The 21379-nt window shown below is 42.4% G+C and overlaps 1 protein-coding gene across 2 annotated transcripts; it reads right to left on the bottom strand.

Annotated features, from left to right (window-relative positions):
- Positions 1 to 14736: 14736 nt before the first annotated feature.
- On the bottom strand, positions 14737 to 18419 carry LOC106607826 (cyclin-dependent kinase 1). Of its 2 annotated transcripts, XM_014205222.3 has the most exons (8): positions 18286 to 18419; positions 17742 to 17784; positions 16895 to 17051; positions 16568 to 16691; positions 16196 to 16366; positions 15895 to 16058; positions 15299 to 15440; positions 14737 to 15056 (listed from the first exon to the last, which is right to left on the bottom strand). In XM_014205222.3, exons 1-8 carry the CDS (start codon positions 18295 to 18297, stop codon positions 14943 to 14945), a joined length of 927 nt encoding a protein of 308 aa, XP_014060697.3. In that variant the 5' UTR covers positions 18298 to 18419; the 3' UTR covers positions 14737 to 14942. The 2 variants fall into 2 exon arrangements, with proteins under 2 accessions (XP_014060697.3, XP_082832520.1); XM_082976394.1 differs by lacking the exons at positions 14737 to 15056; positions 15299 to 15440; positions 15895 to 16058 and having other exon boundaries at positions 16545 to 16691.
- Between the last annotated feature and the right edge of the window lie 2960 nt (positions 18420 to 21379).

Raw genomic sequence — 21379 nt, 5'->3', positions numbered from 1 at the left:
AACACATGAGGAGCAGTGACCAAATATCTCACTGCCATTTTAGGGATATGGCAATCCACTCAAACAGAGTAAAATACACATCCTCGTCGTTTTTGTTAAAAGGCTGTACAAGCCGGCTGTTCCGATCAATATCAAACTCTGTTGAGGGTGCAGGATAGCCTGACTGGATTCGGAGCGCTTGCAGATCAATCTCTATTAATCGAATGGCATGCACGCGTTCTTCTTGTTTTAGTCTGGCTGCACGTTCTCATTCTTGTTTCGCTGCACATTCATCTTGTCTTCCCAATGCTCCAACTCTAATTTCTGTTGTTCAAGCTCTAATTTTTGTTGCTCCAACTTTGCCTTTAGTTTGAACTCCCTTCATTGCACGTCTACGGGATCTTCTCTACTACCTGTAGTGCCCTTTTCATCAGCCTCACTCAACGAGAGGATTTCCTCTTCCACCAAAATAGTACCGATCAACTCTTTGGCTACTGCTTTTGGATCGCCAGATGCCACTTTGATGTCATAATGCTTTGCGATGAGCAGAGTCGCCTATGTGCATTCATCTAGCATCTCCCATGTATGGTTTTCCACAAATGCTTCCAACTTAAAGTCCATGGCTTTATTTTTATTTTATTAGCCTGTGTGTTTATGTAACTTTCAAAATGATTCCACCAATCATGGATGTGGGTGTCAGTGACAGAAACTCTACTACAAAAGTGTAATTTGAACACTCAAATATCTGGGCACAGCAGAGCTTCAAAGCAGGTGACTAGAGCGACTACCATACTCATGGGAAACAATATCCTGCATAAGCCCCCCGTTTTGTTACGTTCCCCCAACAAGAAAACCAATTATGTTGCTCAAACAGAAGGGGGAACTAACAAATAATCACTGATACAACAACCAAAATGAAACAGATGGGGGGTTTAGGAGGGGTCCTGACAGATACTCATGGGGATGTCCACTCAAAGTTGATTAGCAACAACAACTGGAACCTAAAAGACACCCAAGAGCACCCACTAAATTTTGCCCTAGAAGAGGAAAACTAAATTAAAACCCACACCAAACCTAAAGACAGAAAGCGAACCAAAAAATTGTGCAAAACAACAACAGGGAAGATCAGACAAAGGAATGTTTTTCTAGGACTCAAGTAGGGCACACCAACTACAGGTGTTGACGTTCCACATCTCCCAAGACAACTGGAGTACTGGACCAGCCACTCGTAAATAACACCTGGGCCCGCACAGGTGAAACACCTTCCCAATAACGAGATGGCAACCAGCACAGGTGTAACGCATACTAACAAGGTAACTCCAAATCGGTGCGCCCTACTGTACATGCTAACGTGCTAAAAGTCCTCAAAACATAAATGGAAAAACCAAAACCTGTAACAGTAAACAAATAAACAGAATATTAAGGCTTTAAATCTTCAATAGCTCTTACACAAAGTGTGCCATGATTATGATAATGAGACATTCTGAATCAGGAGAGGATGGACAAAAATCCACTGCTCATTTTTTGTTGACATTTTGAAGATAAGATTTATAGCCGTAAGAATTGTTTAAATAGCTCTTACACAAAGCATGCCATGACTATGAAAATAATAATTGTGAATCGGGAGGATGGACTACAATCCAAAGCTTTTTAAAAGATTTTTTTGAGAAAAACAAGTATTAGGTATTTAAATCTTCAGTAGCTCTTACACAAGGCATGCCATGACTATGCAAATTTGTCACGTCCTGACCATAGTAAGATGTTATTTTATATGGTAGAGAAGGTAAGGGCGTGACAGGGGGTGTTTTGTGTTTTTCTATGTTTTGTATATCTATGTTTAGGTTCTAGTTTTTCTATTTCTATGTTGTTTTTTGGGATGATCTCCAATTAGAGGCAGCTGGTCCTCGTTGTTTCTAATTGGAGATCATACTTAAGTAGTTTTTTTCCCCACCTGTGTTTGTGGGTAGTTGTCTTCTGTTTAGTTTATATACCTGACAGAACTGTGCGCTTTCGTTTTTCTCTTTGTTATTTTTTTCCTTTAGTGTTTTGAGTTATAATAAATATACATCATGAGCAATCAACACGCTGCACTTTGGTCCCCTCTACAACAGCCGTTACAAAATTATACATTCTGAATCAGGGGAGGATGAACCAAAATCACAACTTTTTTCTTAATTTTTTTTGTTAACATTTTGAAGAAAAACATTTATTCCGGCTTTAATCTGAAATAGATCTGACACAAAGTATACCGTTAGTATGAAAATTCTATATTCTGAATCACGGGAGGATGGACCAAAATACACAACTTTTTTGTTTATTTTTTGTTGTTGAAAAAAAATATTCTGTCTTTCAATCTTCAATAGCTCTTACACAAAGCTCGCCATGACTATGAAAATGATATATTCTGAATCAGGGGAGGATGGACAAAAATTCACAACTCTTTAGCCCACAAAAATCTGGTGGAAAAAAGTCTACTCAGGCTTTAAATCTTCAATAACTCTTACACAAAGCATGCTGTGACTATGCAAATAATACTGTATTTTCAGAATTAGAGGAGGATGGACAAAAATCCACTGTTTTCTTTATTTTTGTATTATTAAAAAGCTAGGGTGGGATAGGGTGGTACCCATAGAATGAAGAATGACAAGTGCTTCCAAAATAATATGTGATTGTTTTGTCAAACATTTTGAAAAAATCATAAAGATAAAAAAGTGGTTAGAATTGGATTCATCCTGATATGTGTTGGTTCCATTTAAATCAGTGTTTTCTGGAAATTCTTTGCCCTTAAAATCCTATTTTTTTGTTGTAATTACATATATTTTTTTTACCACTGCTCTATCCTTTGTGTTTGATTGCTATTCTGTGGGCTTAAGATTTACATATATATATATATATATATATGTATATATGTATGTGTGTAAATCTTAAGCCCCATATATATATTCACAGTGAATGGACCATGCATCTCTCAAATGCATGTGAATGAAATAAAGAGTTGTCACAATAATAAAGTAAATTTTCTCCTTGAACCCGAGGTTCTCGCCAGCCATCTTGCATTTCCTGATCATTATAATTCCTTCCATCTGGATTTTGGAACTACATCATCAGGAAAACAAATCTAGTGGCCCTCAGGTACAGAAAACAGAGATGGAGAGAAATCGTACAGCTCCATGTTCAATGCATGCATGAAAGTTATGAAACATTTACTTACAACTTCACTTATCTAATTTCAGTGTAAGAAAATGAACTCATGGGAAAATGTGAGAAGCATGATTTCTCTGAACGAAACTGTGGGGAATTTAACTGTTCAAACTTATCTAAACTGGAACTAGTTTTAGTTTCTAGACTATTCTACCTTTCACTTTTCTTAAATCTACTGTAGCTAGAACCCTTGACCTTAATCCATAAATTAACATTCAGAAGACAAGATAAATTCACATGGCCTACCTACACAGATGTTGATGTATTCACAAATTCACAGCCAACAACAGGGTCATATCTAAGTAAGTACTTTCCATTATTAACATACACTTAGTATACCAAACATTAAGAACACCCCCTTTTGCCCTCAGAACAGTCTCAATTCGTCGGGGCATTGACTCTACAAGGTGTCGAAAGTGTTCCACAGGGATGCTGGCCCATGTTGACTCCAATGCGTCTCACAGTTGTGTCAAGCTGGCTATATGTCCTTTGGGTGTTGGAACATTCTTGATACACACGGGAAACTGTTGAGCGCGAAAAACCCAGCAGATTTGTAGTTCTTGACACAAACCGTTGTGCCTGGCACCTACTACCATACCCCGTTCAAAGGCACTTAAATATTTTGTCTTGCCCATTCACCCTCTGAATGGCACATATACATAATCCATGTTTCAATTGTCTCAAGGCTTAAAATTCCTTCTTTAACCTGTCTCCTCCTCTTCATCTACACTGATTCAAGTGAATTTAACAAGTGACATCAATAAGGGATCATAGCTTTCACCTGGTCAGTCTATAGCTGTGTTCAAATACTCATACTAACCGCACTAACCATACTGTTTGTGACGTAAATTGAGTATATAGTATTCTTATTGGTCATAGTATGGATATAGTTAATATGCCAGCAGTTCCTGGATGTCGTACTACATTCGCCAAAATACGAAGTATACAAGCAGTGGACACTAGGGTCCATAATGCAATTCTTCAGAAAATGGGGGTGGCTTCACATCATTTTCAGATTTGAAGAAAATGGCGGAAAATATGCAGCTGAAGTCCAACAAGAGCGGATACAAATTCATTGCTTTAACTAATTATGATGAGCAATGTTGAGCAATGTAATAAGGTAATGACTTTTCAAATAAGTTACCTTACATGTTATGTTGGCTGACAATTTGTTAGCTACTCTAACCTTACGAACCACATAGCATATCATTACAGCAGTATGTACTGGTATGTTAGCTAGCTACCTAACATTCGTTGGCTACTAATACATCACACTTGCCAGTATATTAACTATATGCTATCTAACTAACTACCCAACGTTTATTGACTTGATTATTCCCTTCATTCTTAGCTTAGCTAAGTGGTATAGTCGTTGTGCATTCTCAATGGACATTTGGGTGTTTTTCGAAAATTCGCCCTGTCTATCTACTCCGATTTCGGAGCAGTTTCGCACGCAGAATGACTGATGAATTTACGAACGCTCAACACCCGTTGAATATGGCGGTGTCAGTAAATGTTGGCAAAAAAAGTGTAATTAAATTGTTGCCAGCAGCACAGTTACAGTCACCAATGCTCTGATAACATGAAAACTGCCTAACCATCTCTGCTAAGGTGAGTAAAATGGTCAGAGTGAGGTGGTCTCTCATTTGTGTCTGGAAGTAGCTAGCAAGCTAGCCGACATTAGCCAGTTAACTTGGGTGCTTGACTGTTGTTGTGAGGCCAGAACGCTCGGGTCAACCCTACTCCTTGGCCAGAGCATCCAGTGTGCGCTCTGAACGCTCCAAGAGCGAAATGCTCAGAATTTACAAACTGACAATCTGATAACACTCTGAATTTACGAACGCCCAGAGTGCACTCTGGCTCTCCAGATTGAATTTAAGAACACACCCGAAGTCGTAAAATGTCTAGCTAGTAATTTGTTATGCTTACAAGCTAGCAAGAGGTTGCATAGCAACAGCATCAACTTCCGGTAGACAGGCGAAGCGCTAGTACGCTCAACTGAAAGGATACCATTCGTTTAAAGTATACTAAAATAATCTAATAGCATATAGTATGTAGTATATACTCATTAAGTATGTAGTATACAGTATGTTATTATGGGTATTCTAACACATGGAAAGAGCAGGTGTTCTTAATGTTTTGTTTACTCAGTGATTAAGGTTATTTCAATCACAGTGACGGAACTCTCAGGGGTCATTAGGGGACTCTTTCATTGTCCTATCCCTACCCTGAGCTTTTTACTCTAGCACATTTTTGAGTGCTTATTATCTGTGGTTTGACCCTCTGTTCACTCTTGACATTCAAGGCTCTTTACCAACTCGTCCACGGTTTGCCCCATCGACTGGATCATGGCCCTCCATCAGGTCCTGCTTATCCCTCTCATCATAGGGAAGTGGCTCCTCCCACTGGGGAGCGGGGTTCATGTGGGACAAACTTTCCCAGCTCCTGCTAATCTTCGTTGGCACTGCAGCTGACATCTTGGAGTTCACCAGTGAAATTCTGTCTGATGTCAAGTTTTTGACTGTTCGTGCACACAATTGTTTTTAGAGCATACTACAAGAAGCATAATGACATGAATATGTTGTCTGTATTATGTACGGTTCACAGATAATACAGGAGGCATGTACAGTGAATTCGGAAAGTATTCAGAGCCCTTCATGTTTTCTACGTTACGTTACAGCCTTATTCTAAAATGGATTAAATACATTTTTTACCTCATCAATCAATCTACATAAATACCCCATAATGACATAGCAAAAATACGTTTAGACATTTTTGCAAATTTATTAAAAATCTAAAACAGAAATTTATTTACATAAATATTCAGATGCTTTGCTATGAGACTCAAAATTGAGCTCAGGTGCATCCTGTTTCCATTGATCATCCTTGAGATGTTTCTAATTTACAACTTGACATTTCTTTAATTGTGGTAAATTCAATTGACTGGACATAATGTGGAAAGGCACACAACTGTCTATATAAGGTCCCACAGTTTACAGTGCATGTCAGAGAAAAAACCAAGCCATGAGGTCGAAAGAATTGTCCGTAGAGCTCCGAGACAGGATTTTATTTGAGGCACAGATCTGGGGAACAGTACCAAAATATGTCTGCAGCATTGAAGGTCCCAAAGAACACAGTGTCCTCCATCAATCTTAAATGGAAGAAGTTTGGAACCCCCACCCTTCCTAGAGCTGGTCGCCCGGCCAAACTCAGCAATCGGGGGAGAAGGGCATTGGTCAGGGAGGGGACCAAAAACCCGATGGTCACTCTGACAGAGCTCCAGTGTTCCTCTGTGGAAAGGGGAGAACCTTTCAGAAGGACAATCATCTCTGCAGCACCAATCAGGCCTTTATGGTAGAATGGCCAGACGGAAGCCACTCCTCAGTAAAAGGCACATGACAGCCTGCTTGGAGTTTCCTGTAGGTGCCTTTTGGCACTCCCAGACCATGGAAGAAAAAAAAAATCAATATTGGTTTCATCAGACCAGACAATCTTTGGCCTGAAGGCCAAGTGTCACATCTGGACGAAACCTGGCACCATCCCTATGGTGAAGCAAGGTGGTGTCAGCATCATGCTTTGGGGATGTTGTTCAGCAGCAGGGACTGGGAGACTAGTCAGGATTGAGGGAAAGATGAACAGAGCAATGTAAACCTACTCCAGAGTGCTCGGGACCTCAGACTGGGGTGAAGGTTCACCTTCCAACAGGACAATGACCCTAAGCACACAGCCAAGACAACGCAGGAGTGGCTTCGGGACAAGTCTCTGAATGTCCTTGAGTGTCCCAGCCAGAGCCCGGACTTGAACCTAATCAAACATCTCTGTAGAGATCTGAAAATAGCTGTGCAGCGACGCTCCCCATGCAGCCTGACAGAGCTTGAGAGGATCTGCAGAGAAGAATGGGAGAAACTCCCCAAATACAGGTGTGCCAAGCTTGTAGCATCTTAGCCAAGAAGGCTCGAGGCTGTAATCGCTGCCAGAGGTGCTTCGACAAAGTAATAAGTAAAGGTTCTGAATACTTATGTAAATGTTCTATTTCATTTTTCCTTTTTTAATAAATTTGCAAACATTTCTAGAAATCTGTTTTTGATTTGCCATTATGGGGTATTGTGTGTAGATTGATGAGGGAATGTAATACATTTCAGAATAAGGCTGTAATGTAACAACATTTGGAAAAAGTCAAAGGTCTGAAACCTTTCCGAATGCACTATATAGGTCTAAAACGGGTCTTAAATGGCCACTTTCATAATAAATGTTTTTTGATACTAATGTAAAACCCATTTAAACATCCCGTCTCCCAATTGTTTCTATGTGAGAATTACCAGACCATTGAGATACCCAAAATTATTTTCCACTGGCGTAGAATCGGCCCATTGACTAGTTGAGCTGTGTGTTCTGTATTCCTCCCAGGGAGAACAGCCCTCAGCTGGTGTATATAATCCTAGCGGGGTGGACCTGGAGCATGTAACAGTTTCCTCTCCATCTGGCTGGTGGGTCTACATTTCATTTTATTATTCATATCTGCAGTGAACTTAACTCTCCTTGACACAGGCTATGGAGATCTGTTCAAATGTTGAGGCTCATATTCTTTAGGGTGAATTACAGATTTGATGATTTTTACATGCAGATGCCAAGACTTTCATGGTGGGTTTGAGGGTTTATTTGAGTGGGACAGCCATATCATAGACAGCATTATGGATGTCACATCTATGAAGGTAAACCTTAAGATTTCTTATCCTTAATTTCATTATCTGTTGTAGACATTGAACTGCAGAGAGCCTCCCCCACAGCCCCACCTACTTTATCAAGTTCTCTCTTTGTAGCATGACTGTGGCCAGAAAAGACTCACCCAATAAGGGATATGTTTAGAATTTGGCTAAACATTTGAAATGAGACAAACCAGCGCTATCGTAGCCAAGTTGCAACACAAACAGCTGAGCTGATTTGTGTGCTTATCACTGTGTGCTTATCACCACTTCCTACACATAAACTACAAGGATCTCACCAAAGATAATAGGAAGATGCAACACTTAAAGATGCACTCGGGATCCAAATTCATAACATATTATACGAATTGGATTCATAACATATCATGTAAATTGAAAAATGCGTATCATACAAGTTGCAAAAATCGTAACATATCACATGAAATGGATGACATGATAATATACAATTGGATGATGTAGTTAAAAAACAGGGATCACTTTTGGCTCGTGAGCAACACTTTCATAACTACTGACTGAAATAATGTAAAAGCTAGATTGCATCTTAAAAGGGATCGTTTGGAATTTTGGCAACTTCCCTTGAGCTAGCGCTAGTTAGCAATTGCGCTAATGCTAGGTAGCAACTTCCTTCAAGCTAAACGCAGATACATAAAAATGTTATCCACGAGTTCATCTGACTCTGGGTAGATAAAGGGCTTCATTACCAAAATTCCAAGTGATCCCTTTAAGGACTTACTCAAAGTTAACATTCCGTTTTATATTGTATACAGTGATTCGGTTTCATCTGTCAGCTTTATAAACAGATTAAGGCCCACTTCTTCATTTCCTCATTGCTTGGCTGATGGAGTAAGCTATTGTCATGCAAACTACCAATAACTTTAACTTCCTGAAATCTATTATAGCCGTGTGGCTAAGCAATTCTGGGTTGAGGATCATTAAGAGTTCATTACGGCCTCCCTTGTTCTCAGAAAATACCTACCCCAATCTGAATTATTCACAACCTGAAAGGATGTACGATAAGTGGATAAGAAACCATCCACTCATAACGTAGTGAGAATGCACTTACAAGATGCAATTGTAAGTATCTACAATAATTGAAAAATAGGGATAGGGTGGTAGAGTCGACGGACCATGAATGTAATAAGAAATCTTAGGTGCCGGCTCAAGGCCGATAGCAACCACTACAAAATGTCCGTTCAGATTAAGGTTGAGGCAGGTGTCCAGGTTAAGTGGAGTTTAAATGGAAGAAGATGTCCACATTCACAGTTCAGATAACTGAGAATCATGTCCAGGGAGTACTGACATGAACTATATGGTCCTGAAAGGAAAGAACTTAGGCTATAGCACTGCTATAATATGAATGACATGACTTACTGTTTGAGATTTTTGTATAACATACTTTCAGACTACTGAAACCCCACCCGATGTGGTGGAAGTTGTCTAACCAGATCAGAATGCCTTCGAGGACCACTTTCAGGCATGGACTGAGAACGATGGAGGTTTTTGAACAGATAAAAATGATTGTCCGCTGTTAATTTATTTTCTGGCCCTCCAGGAGATGTAAGAAATGTATTTATATTATAATAGCATTTGTTCCTCTTATCAAGGGGAGACTGAACGTTGACAAGGCGTAGGAGAGCTACCGGCGCAGAATCAAGAAGGGGACCAAGTGCCACGACATCTGGGAGAATTACTTAGTTTGGAAGGCGAGACCATGGCTGCTGTCGCTCCTAGCTGGGTTCACCATCTGTTAAGATGAATAACAAATCTCACATAACTATTTGCATACAAAATAACCTGAAGCTAGTTTTAGTTTCCCCTAACACTGATATTTCTCTTTGTCGTCCCTCAGTGGAAGTTGTAATAATGGCACTGTGAGTCAGGTGAAACGTTTAATAAAACAAAACCAGTAATGAGACAATTCCATAAGGCCACATGCCAGTAAACAAGAACAATACCAACTGGTGAGAAGATAACAGAGTGACATAAAGGAGAAGATATAATGAAGTCAAGGTGTGAATCATGATTAACAGGTCTGAGTAATGATGAATCCCAGGACCGGTAGTTAGTATTCTGGTGACGTCGTACGCCAGAGGGGAGAAGCAGATGTGACAGTGCCGGCTGGAAACCCAACACACACTGGAAGGGGGTCAACCCAGTGGAGGAGTGATGAAGGGAGTTCTGGGCGAACTCTGCCCAGGGAAGGAGTCATGCCCACTCACCCTGCCGATCCTGACAGTAACTCCTCAGGAACCTCATCAGCTCCTGGTTCACCCTCTCCACCTGCCCGTTAGACAGGCTGATATCCGGAAGTGAGGCTGACCATAACCCCGAGCTTCTCCAAGGCCCTCCAACCTTGTGATGTGAACTGAGGGCCACGGTCGGAGACGATGTCCCCCGGAAGGCAATAAGGTTGGAAGAGTGCCTCGGCGACCTGGAGAGACCATTAAGAGGGATTAAAAGTGACATGACTTGGAAAATTGTGGTTGAACCATCGGGGGGGGGGGGGGGGGGGGGGGTATTCGGTTACAAAGTCAATGGATAGATGTGACCAAGGTTGCTGAGGCATGCGAGGGGGGGGGGGGGGACTTGATTTGAGCACATCTGGAACAGCAGTTGACATACCGAGTGACATCCTGCACCAAGGTGGGCCACCAGTACTTCTCAGCGATGGAGTAGATGGTGCGAGAAATACCTGGATGTCCAGCGACGACAGCTGTGTGCCCAGGTCAGCAGCCAATCCCTGTGGGAACGTAGAAGCGCTCGTGAGGACAATTCCGGGGTGCAGGCTCCCTCTGGCGGATGTCCACATCTACGTCCCAAACCACTGGACCCACGACAGATGGGATTATGGGTTCCCTCTGGACAGGAACCTCTCCTAAATCATAGATATGGGACAGAGCATCAGCCTTGATGTTCTTAGAACCTGGGCGATAGGTCAGCATGAGGTCGAACCTGGTGAAGACAAATGCCCACCTGGCTTGTCGCAGATTCAGTCTCCTCGCTGTCCTTATGTACTCTAGATTCCGATGGTCGGTGAGGATGACGAATGGTTCCTTGGCGCTCTCCAGCCAGTGTCTCCATTCCTCTAACGCCAATTTTACCACCAGGAGCTCCCGACCACCAATGGCACAATTCCTCTCTGCGGAGGACAATATCTTGGATAAAAAGCACAAGGATACAATTACAATGGGTTACCCTGTCTTTGTTGCAAAACTGCCCCCAAGCCCACCTCAGATGCATCTACCTCAACCACAAAAGGTAGCCTGGGATATGGGTTTTATAGCAAAGAGGCGGAGGTGAAACACTTCTTGGAAACAAAAGGCCTCGTCGGCTGCTGGAGACCACACCAACCTACGAGGTCCACCCTTGAGGGAGGTGAGAGGGGCAGCGACTGCGCGCTGAAGTTCCTGATGAAGCGGCGGTAGAAGTTGGCAAACACCAGAAACCATTGTAACCCCTTGATAGGGGTTGGGACTGGCCATGACCTTACCGCATTTACCCTCTTGTCCTCCATCCTCACTCCCTGCGGGCTGATTTGGTAACCCAGGAAGGATACAGCCCTCTGGTGGAATTGGCACTTCTCTGCCTCGATGAACAGGTGATTAACCAAGCGGTGTACCAGGACAGCACGAACGTGGGTGGTGTGGTCTTTCAGGTTGGTCGAAAAGATCAGAATGTCATCGATGCATACAATCACCTGCTGTTCAAGCATGTCCCTGAACACCTCGTTTCCGAATGCCTGGAAAACTTACGGAGTATTGGCTAAGCCAAAGGGCATAACCAAATACTGGTAGTGACCTGACACCGCGCTGAATGCTGTCTTCCACTCATCCTCCTCCCGGATGCGGATCAGATTGTAGGCACGGTGTCTGTTTAGTGAAGAACTGAGCCCCACGGAACTGCTCTATGGTTGACGGCACCAACGGGAGAGGGTACCGTTATCCTCTCCCCTTTTTGGCCACGAAGAAGAAACCAGCCAACGCAGGGGACGTGGACGTCCGGATGAAAACCTGTTGGAGCGCCTCTTGAATGTAATCCTCCATGGCCTGGGTCTCAGTCACAGACAGAGGGTAGATGCGTCTGCGCAGAGGTGTAGCACCGGAAAACAGGTTGATGGCACAGTCCCAGGGGCGATGAGGAGGGAAACAACTAGCGCGGGTCTTGGAGAATACCTCCTAAGGTCCTGGTATTCCTCTGGGATGTTGGGCGGAAGGGCAACTATAGGACTCCCAACCGACGTGGAACAGGGAAGCAGGTCTTCCGGCATTCAGGTGACCAGTCTGATTTTCATCCTCAACCATGAGATGATAGGGTTATGGCATTGGAGCCAAGGGAGGCCGAGGATGATTGTGACCTGGTGCACTTGTGATGAAGATGCTCTACTGATGATTGGACTCCATGGTGAGGGTGAGTGATGTTTTTAATTATTCCAGATTCCAATGGCCGACAGATGAGTCCTTGAACCCTAAAAGGAGAGGAGAGCGGCTAGATGGTAATGTTGAGGGAGGCAAGGGTCTGATCCATAAAGTTACCTGCGGAGCCGGAATCCACTAAAGCTGTAGACAGTACATGAGGGACAGTCAGCCAGAGTGATGACTCTGAAATGTCTAGCAGGAAGAGCTAGACATTTCTGCTCTAGTGGATCCTGAAGTACCGGACACCGCTGGAGCTTGTGCCCTTCTTGCCCACATTACAGACATAGCCCCAGCTGTATCCGTCTGCTTCATTCCGCCGTGGAAAAGCGTGTGACCCCTACCTCCATGGGTTCAGGCTCTGATCTCGAGTACTCGCCGAAGGAGGAAGAGAAGCGATGAGAATGCCGACGCTCCCAGAGAAGGTTATCCAGGCAGAAGGCCATCGCAAGGAGTGCATCCAGGATGAGGTTGTCATCCTGACAGGCCAGTTCCATCTGGAACTCTGAATAGCATGCAAAGCGCCGGCTCATTCCATCCACTAGGAGCTGCTATTGTCCGAAAAGTGAGCGCATACTCAGCAGCAGTCTGATTCCCCTGCTGTTGCTGAAGCAGATGCTCACCTCCCGCTTCGCCCTCCACGGGATGGTCGAAAATACATTTAAACAGAGCCATGAACCCCTCATAAGACTCTAGCTCATAACGATTAACAGGAGCGCGTAATGATGAGTGCCAGGTGTGCGTAATGATGAATCCCAGGACCGGTGGTTAGTATTCTGGCGACGTCGTATGCCGGAGGGGAGGAGCAGGAGAAGATATGACAGAGGCCAACAATCTTTTCCAGTTGGATGGTCGACCACTGAAAGCACTGACGCGAAGCCCAATAGACAAAGTATGTTAAGCTTTGGTTGACATTTGAGAAAGCAAGAAATGGTAGTTATGCTGAGCTTATGAAAATGTACCTCTTCAATTTACCTCTCCACATGACTTTAGGACCATCGACTGTCCAAGCCCCCCAGGAATAATCCCATCCATCAGAACCACTGAGTTCGGATCGGTCTGATTCTCTGTGCTCTGAGTCGGAGGGGGACCAGCTTGCGTTAGGCTATACCTTCCAAAAGTGTTGAAAAGTACATATCTCCCATTTATAACGCTGCAGTAATCCATCAAAGTTTCTCACAGTAAAGTGTAACCTGTGTGTTTGCTTGTTTACGTCTCCTACCCTGTTCCCTTTAACTCTGCTCCTGTTCTCCAGGACCTAGGGGTTCTGCCCAACACCCAGACGTGGATCCACCTGATGTCCTCCATTACCAACAACCCTCCAACTTTTCATTACATCACCTGCAGCTACTGTTATTGTCATGTCATTATCTGCTAAGAAAGCTTTCTTGCTCTATCATATTGGGCACATAATATGTGAGATACACAGATGAACTAAAAACACCAGCACTGGTAAACACTCAGATCAAAGAAAGCAGCAGTGCCTGGACTTTGCAGGATCCTACTTCAAGTCCCCCTTCCGAGACTGGCTGCCTGTTGAGAACAAGTGACAGGCAGAACCTCCCACCCACACAGCAACAACCTCAATATTCCACACACCAGAATTCAGTATTTTAGTCTATTATTGCCATGTGAGTGTACAAAAAAAAGAAATCTGAAAATAAATGACACAACTGTACCAAAAAATATAAAGTTTGTGTTAAAATCTTAATTATTGCCAGGTTGGTTTTCACAGGTGTTTCACAAGGTGTTCATTATTGTAAGGTATCCTTTGGTATTTATTTGTTCCACATTATTCATTGTATCCTAGAACCTACAATACATATATTCAACCACAAGGTGTACTAATGAGCTATTTGAGAGACTACTAAAATTATATGATTTCAGTGTAGGTAAGGTTAAAATAAAAACATGACAGGCAGACAAGCCAGTGTATGAATCAAACAGATCTGCCAAGGACTGGAGTGGAAATTAGTTGACTTCGTGATCTGTAAGGTAAGTAACTTTAATGTGTCAAGCAGATTACAGGTTCTCTCTGCCATTTCTGAAATGTACCAACGTTTAAGACATTGATTTCATGTTGTAATGTTAACAAGGTACCCAAAAGTAGTTTGAAGTAATGTTTTAATTTTATTATCGAAACAAAACTTGTTTAAACAGCGAAATTGTCGCTGAAATCAGCCTTGCAGTCTACCAATTATTTGTAACTATGTTCCGGCTCCCAGCCATCCGCTACCAGAAAGAAACTGGCCCGCAGCTGAATATAGTTGATGATCCCTGTGTTAAATCCTGATAAGGTATGACTTGCTAAAAACTGAAATATACACTTGAAAGCATCAAACTGAAGGCAGGAATGCAGAAACAAAGTGACAGATTAACAGTTATTATTGCCTGATAAAAAACAAAACAATTTAGAAGTATCAGTTCTGCAAAAGTGCACTTTATTGAAAATATACTGTCACTTTAGATCCAAACTTTTTGTTTTTTTACATAAGTTATTTACAGAATAGTTATTCATATTAGATAGAAAAAGGACAAACAAAGAAAGGACAAAGATATAATCAAATTCAATATACATCCATAATTGTACTCTTTTTCAGGTCCTTTGAGTAGAGCCATGTGACATTTACATCGTGACCGTGCTGGCAGGTAGAGTGGTTTTGTCCAGGTCGTCAAAGTATGGATGGCTCATAGCCTGTCTAGCAGAGATCCTCTTGGGTGGGTCATAGATCAGCGTTTTCTACAAATGAGGACGATAGGAAGTTATGAAGCGACACATTCTACAGGGGGACATGGTCACTTTCATTTGTATCCTAAAGACTACTGCTGTGCTGACAGAACAATAGGTCACTTCAATATCACTAATACTATCCAAAACACAACCAGCCCCTTGAAAAAGACAGGTGTGTACCGGGCTTCTACAGTAACAATGTTTCATAATCAATCTGAATAAATATTAGGAGAACAGGGAAATTGTCTTACAGCGAGCAGATCAATGCCATTCTTATCCAGGTTTTTCACCATGGAGGACAGATTCCCTGACTTCCACTTGGGGAACGTGTTCTTGTAGTCAGGCAGAGATTCTACCTCTGGCCAGATGTCATTGTTGGGAGTACCAAGGGCCCTGGAAAAGAAAGAAACCATGCTTGATAAATACTTAATTCAAGGAGATCATAAAATGTCATCCAGTATGCCCATCATGGAGCAATTATATCAGTGTTGACTGTTTATCACTCAACTTGTCTGCCTGTCAATTTTGGATGGCTCATTGCCCACCACAGCTCAATCAAATGTCCTAATCTAGCATCAAATAGCTACATTGTCTACAACAAAAACATTAACATTCAAATGTATTGATTAACCAACCTAGATGTTGGTAGCAGTAGGATTTGTTATATTACAGATGTGTATATTCACATGCAAATATACTGAGTGTACAAAACATTAGGAACACCTGCTCTTTCCATGACAGACTGACCAGGTGAATCCAGGTGAAAGCTATGATCCCTTATTGATGTCACCTGGTGTAACTCAACATTAGAAAGGTGTTCCAAATGTTTTGTACACTCAGTGTATACCTGAAGATCCTGAAGAGCTGGTCAATCTCTGAGTCTCCATGGAAAAGTGGTTTCTTTGTGGCCAACTCTGCAAAGATGGTCCCGATACTCCAGACATCCACAGGGGTGGAGTACCGTGCGGCACCCAGCAGAACCTCGGGAGCCCTGTACCACAGTGTTACAACCTGGAGACAAAGACACAGTTAATGATGCCATTAAAATGTATGTGTACACACACACACACACACCTTATGATAACCTTACTTTACATGTGTATCTGCTAATGCTCTTTGGAAATTAACTATGAGGTGTTCTGGCTTACCTCGTGGGTATATACCCGGACTGGCACCCCGAAGGCCCTGGCCAACCCAAAGTCTGCCAGCTTGATCACTCCCTTGTTGTCAATCAGCAGGTTCTGGGGCTTCAGGTCTCTGTGGAGGACCCTTCTACAGTGGCAAAACAGGATGCCCTCCAAGATCTGGTACAGATAGCTCTGGATGGGGGAGATAGTAGCAGAGGATTAAAATTCACATACTGGCAAGAAACACTGTTTACAGTCCAATACAACTTGGACTTAAAACACTAAGTTGGTATACTAAGAGCAGAAAGTGTAGAAAATACAAACAAAGTTATGTGCATCATGACTGCCCCGCCCTCAGTGGGGTCGATACCTTCACAAGCATGGGGTCGATACCTTCACAAGCATGGGGTCCATGTACTGGCCCGAGGGGATAGAGTCTAGGTATTTCTTCAGGTCCATGGAAAGGAACTCAAAGATGAGGTACAGTCTGGACTCCTGCATCAGCACATCTAGAAGGCTGTTTGGAGACAAAATATATGCTATTTGTTTATGTAGACACTAGACAGCTAATATGATATGGCAATTGCAAGACTTGCTCAGAGCCTATTTGGAATGATGGTGTGTCTGAGCATTGAACTGATAAGACATCACATCTACTTTCTTGCTGCCTGGCTACTGTAAACTCTTTAGGAACCCCACAGACACAAACACACAACATACCGTACAACATTAGGGTGCGCTAGCTCTTTGAGCAGAGAGATCTCTCTAACAGCTGTGCTTGGCACTCCCTCCTCCTCACTCTCCAGTCGGATCTTCTTCATGGCCACTATCTGGCCTGTCGACTTGTGTCTGCCTTTGTACACAACCCCATAGGTACCTGGAAATCACAGGAACAATCATGCTTTACTATGTTGTGTAGCTAACTTGATGAATAATGTATAGCGGCAAGTGGTACCGCTGCATCAAGTCTGGAACCAACAGGACCCTGATTAAATTAATTTTTTTTAACCTTTATTTAACTAGGCAAGTCAGTTAAGAACAAATTCTTATTTACAATGACGGTCTACCCCGGCCAAACCCTGACGACCCTAGGCCAATTGTGCGCCGCCCTATGGGACTCCCAATCACGGCCGGATGTGATACAGCCTGGATTCAAACCAGGTTGTGTAGTGACACCTCTTGCACTAAGATGCAGTGTCTTAGACCGCTGCACCACAAGTGTCTACCCCCAAGCAATAAGACTGCTAAATAGTTAACAGAAATATCTGCACAGACTATCTGCATTGACCCCCCAAGTTATCGTTACCCATTATTATCGTTCTATTATTTTTCTCTCTGCATTGTTGGGAGGGGCCAATAAATAAGCATTTCACTGTTAGTCTACGAAGTATGTGACAAATTAAATTAGATTTGATAAACAGGTTTGAAGAAAATACAAAGAAGAAAATATAATGACATGCACACAAATCTAGCAAGCTAGATATAGCAGGTTCACAATTATATACATATTAGTCTAGATAGATAGCAAGTTTGGGGGGAACAAATCAAAGTTGAGAAAATAACATACCCTCTCCGATTTTCTCTATTTTCACGTAATCCTCCATTGTTCCCTGAAAAAAAACAGTCTAGGTTACGAAAGCCATTCATGCAATTTAAAATGAACGATATGTCAAAATAGCCAACTTAGTTTGTGTTTGTTGGAGGGAACTACAGTAGCGAGAGTTAGTTAAGAAACCTCGCTTAATCTAACAAGTGTTAGGGGAAAAAATAATGACGTCTGCGTTAAGAAAATAGATAGTCAACTAACGTTATCTAAATACTTGCCTAACGTTACCTATCTAACTTAGGTAGTCAGCCAACATTGAACATTATTTTAGTATCATTACTCGATAACAAAACAGTATAACATTACTTTCTGACATTTAATGTGACGCCTTGTTAGTAATAATTTCCAATATCCTCGTTTTCAAAAGCTGTGCATGTGATAGCTAGCTAGCGAATGTTTCCCTCAATGCTAACTAGTTACATTTTCAATTTCATGACAACTGCTACAATAAAATCGGTCAAACAAACAAAGAATACATGTTGCGAAAAAGGTAAAACTTTTATACCGGTTGTGCCATGTCGTTGTGAAACGCGACTGTTGAATGGAAAATGAGTGTGGCTCTATTACAGTCAGCTAGCTAGAGTACTACTGCTGGGTGCACTCTTTTCGAATTGGCCGCGGGGCTGCAAGCTTTCAAAACCAAGCAATCACGTCGCTGGGTGTCTTTCAAAAGCGCCAATCGGGAGGATGCCAATTCGAAGCAGGATATGATGGTTTTAAAGTTTAAACAGAGAGGAAGGGGCGAAGCGAGATGGAAACTTAAATATGTCTCCTCCAGCAAGGTGGCTTTTTTTCCCCAACCAAGCGGATTTTTTGTATGGAGGTAAATTAGAAGGTCGAATTTGGTCAACAAAAAATGCAATGGCTTATGTGCTACGTGAGTCTTATTTGAGCGAATATAAGTTCCGTAATGGTTAAGTTGTTACGATTTTTCTGACATCGCGGCAACTTTGTGAGAAAAAACACTTTATATTGGAGTTGTGCCTGGGTTATTGCTATATGGTATCATTGGGGCGTCCCTACCCTAAACACTAACCTTAATGCTTACTTTAACAATAACCCCCTGGCCCCTTCATAACGTCAGAGGATTCCATATAGCAAGATCCGGTGTGCCTGTTGTTCAATCAAATCAAACTTAATTTGCCACATGCACTGAATACAACGAGTGTAGACTTTACTGTAAAATGCTTACTTACAAGCCCCCTTACATCTAGATGTTCCGCTAGCGAAACACTGATCCAATATCCAATGATAGGGCGTGGCGCGAATTACAAACACCTCAGAAATCCAAAAACTTCCATTTTTCAAACATATGACTATTTAACACCATTTTAAAGACAAGACTCTCCTTTATCTAACCACATTGTCCGATGTCAAAAAGGCTTTACAACGAAAGCAAAACATTAGATTATGTCAGGAGAGTACCCAGCCAGAAATAATCACACACCCATTTTTGATGGTCTTCATCAGATGACACTCCTAGGACATTATGTTATACAATACATGCATGTTTTGTTCAATCAAGTTCATATTTATATCAAAAACCAGCTTTTTACATTAGCATGTGACGTTCAGAACGAGCATACCCACCGAAACTTCCGGTGAATTTACTAAATTACTCACGATAAACGTTCACAAAAAACACAACAATTATTTAAAGAATTATAGATAGAGAACTCCTTTATGCAATCGCGGTGTCAGATTTTAAATGAGCTTTTCGGTGAAAGCACATTTTGCAATATTCTGAGTAGATAGCCCGGCCATCATGGCTAGCTATTTTGACACTCACCAAACTCAGATTTACTGTAAGAAAAATTTGATTACCTTTGCTGTTCTTCGTCAGAATGCACTCCCAGGACTTCTAGTTTACACCCAATGTTGTTTTGGTTCCAAATAATCCATAGTTATATCCAAATAGCGGCGTATTGTTCTTGCGTTCAAGACACTATCCGAAGGGTGATGCGCCGGCGTGTATCGTGACAAAAAAATTCAAAATATTCCATTACTGTACTTCGAAGCATGTCAAACGCTGTTTAAAATCAATTTTTATGCGATTTTTCTTGTAATAGCGATAATATTCCGACCGGGAGACGCCGTTTTCGTTCAAAGACTGAAAATGTAAAATGGACTCTTCACGTGCATGCGCGCACCCGTTTCATTGTTCTCAGATCGACCACTATCCAAATGCGCTACTGTTTTTCAGCCAGGGATTGCAGAGTCATCATTCCCCGTTCTGGCGCCTTCTGAGAGCCTATGGGAGCCTTAGAAAATGTCACGTTACAGCAGAGATCCTCTATTTTCCATAACGAGGCTATAGAAGGCCAGGAAATGGTCAGAGAGGGCACTTCCTGAATGCAATCTTCTCAGGTTTTGGCCTGCCATATGAGTTCTGTTATACTCACAGACACCATTCAAACAGTTTTAGAAACTTTAGGGTGTTTTCTATCCAAATCAAACAATTTTATGCATATTCTAGTTTCTGGGCAGGAGTAATAACCAGATTAAATCGGGTACGTTTTTTATCCGGCCGTGAAAATACTGCCCCCTATCCTAAACAGGTTAACCAACAGTGCAGTTCAAGAAGAAGAAAATATTTACCAAGTAGGCTAAAATAAAAAATAACTAACAATAACTAGGCTATATACAGGGGGCACTGGTACCAAGTCAGTGTGCGGAGGTACAGGCTAGTTGACGTAATCTGTACATGTAGTGGCTATGCATAGGTAACAAACAAACAGCAGTGTACAAAAACAAAGGGGGGGGGGGAAATGTAAATTGTCCGGTGGCGATTTTTATTAATTCTTCAGCAGTCTAATGGCTTGGGGGTAGAAGCTGTTGAGGAGTCTTTTGCTCCTAGACTTGGCGCTCCGGTACCGCTTGCCGTGCAGTAGCCGAGAAAACAGTCTATAACTTGGGTGACTGGAGTCTCTGAAAATGTTATGGGCTTTCTTTCCTCTGACACCGCCTATTATATAGATCCTGGATGGCAGGAAGCTTGGCCCCAGTCATGTACTGGGCCGTTCACACTACCCTCTGTAGCACCTTAGGTTCAGATGCCGAGCAGTTGCCATACCAGGTGGTGATGCAACCCATCAGGATGCTCTCGATGGTGCAGCTGTAGAACCTTTTGAGGATCTGGGGACCCATGTCAAATCTTTTCAGTCTTCTGAGGGGGAAAAGGTTTTGTCGTGCCCTCTTCATGACTGTCTTGGTATGTTTGGACCATGATAGTTCGTTGGTGATGTGGACACCAAAGAACTTGAAACTCTCGACCCGCTCCACTACAGCTTCGTCAATGTTAATGGGGGCCTGTTCGGCCCGCCTTTTCATGTAGTTCACGATTAGCTCCTTTCTCTTGCTCACATTGAGGGAGAGGTTGTTGTCCTGGCACCACATTGCCAGTTCTCTGACCTTCTCCCTATAGGCCGTCTCATCGTTGTCGGTGATCAGGCCTACCACTGTTCTGTCGTCAGCAAACTTAATGATGGTGTTGGAGTCATGTTTGGCCACGCAGTCATGGGTGAACAGGGAATACAGGAGGGGACTAAGTACACACCCCTGAGGGGCCCCAGTGTTAAGGATCAGCATGGCAGACGTGT

The sequence above is a fragment of the Salmo salar genome, chromosome 01 (genome assembly GCF_965601325.2).
Source record: "Salmo salar chromosome 01, fSalSal1, whole genome shotgun sequence".
Taxonomy (NCBI): Eukaryota; Metazoa; Chordata; class Actinopteri; order Salmoniformes; family Salmonidae; genus Salmo; species Salmo salar.
This window is presented reverse-complemented; position numbering and strand designations above follow the sequence as displayed.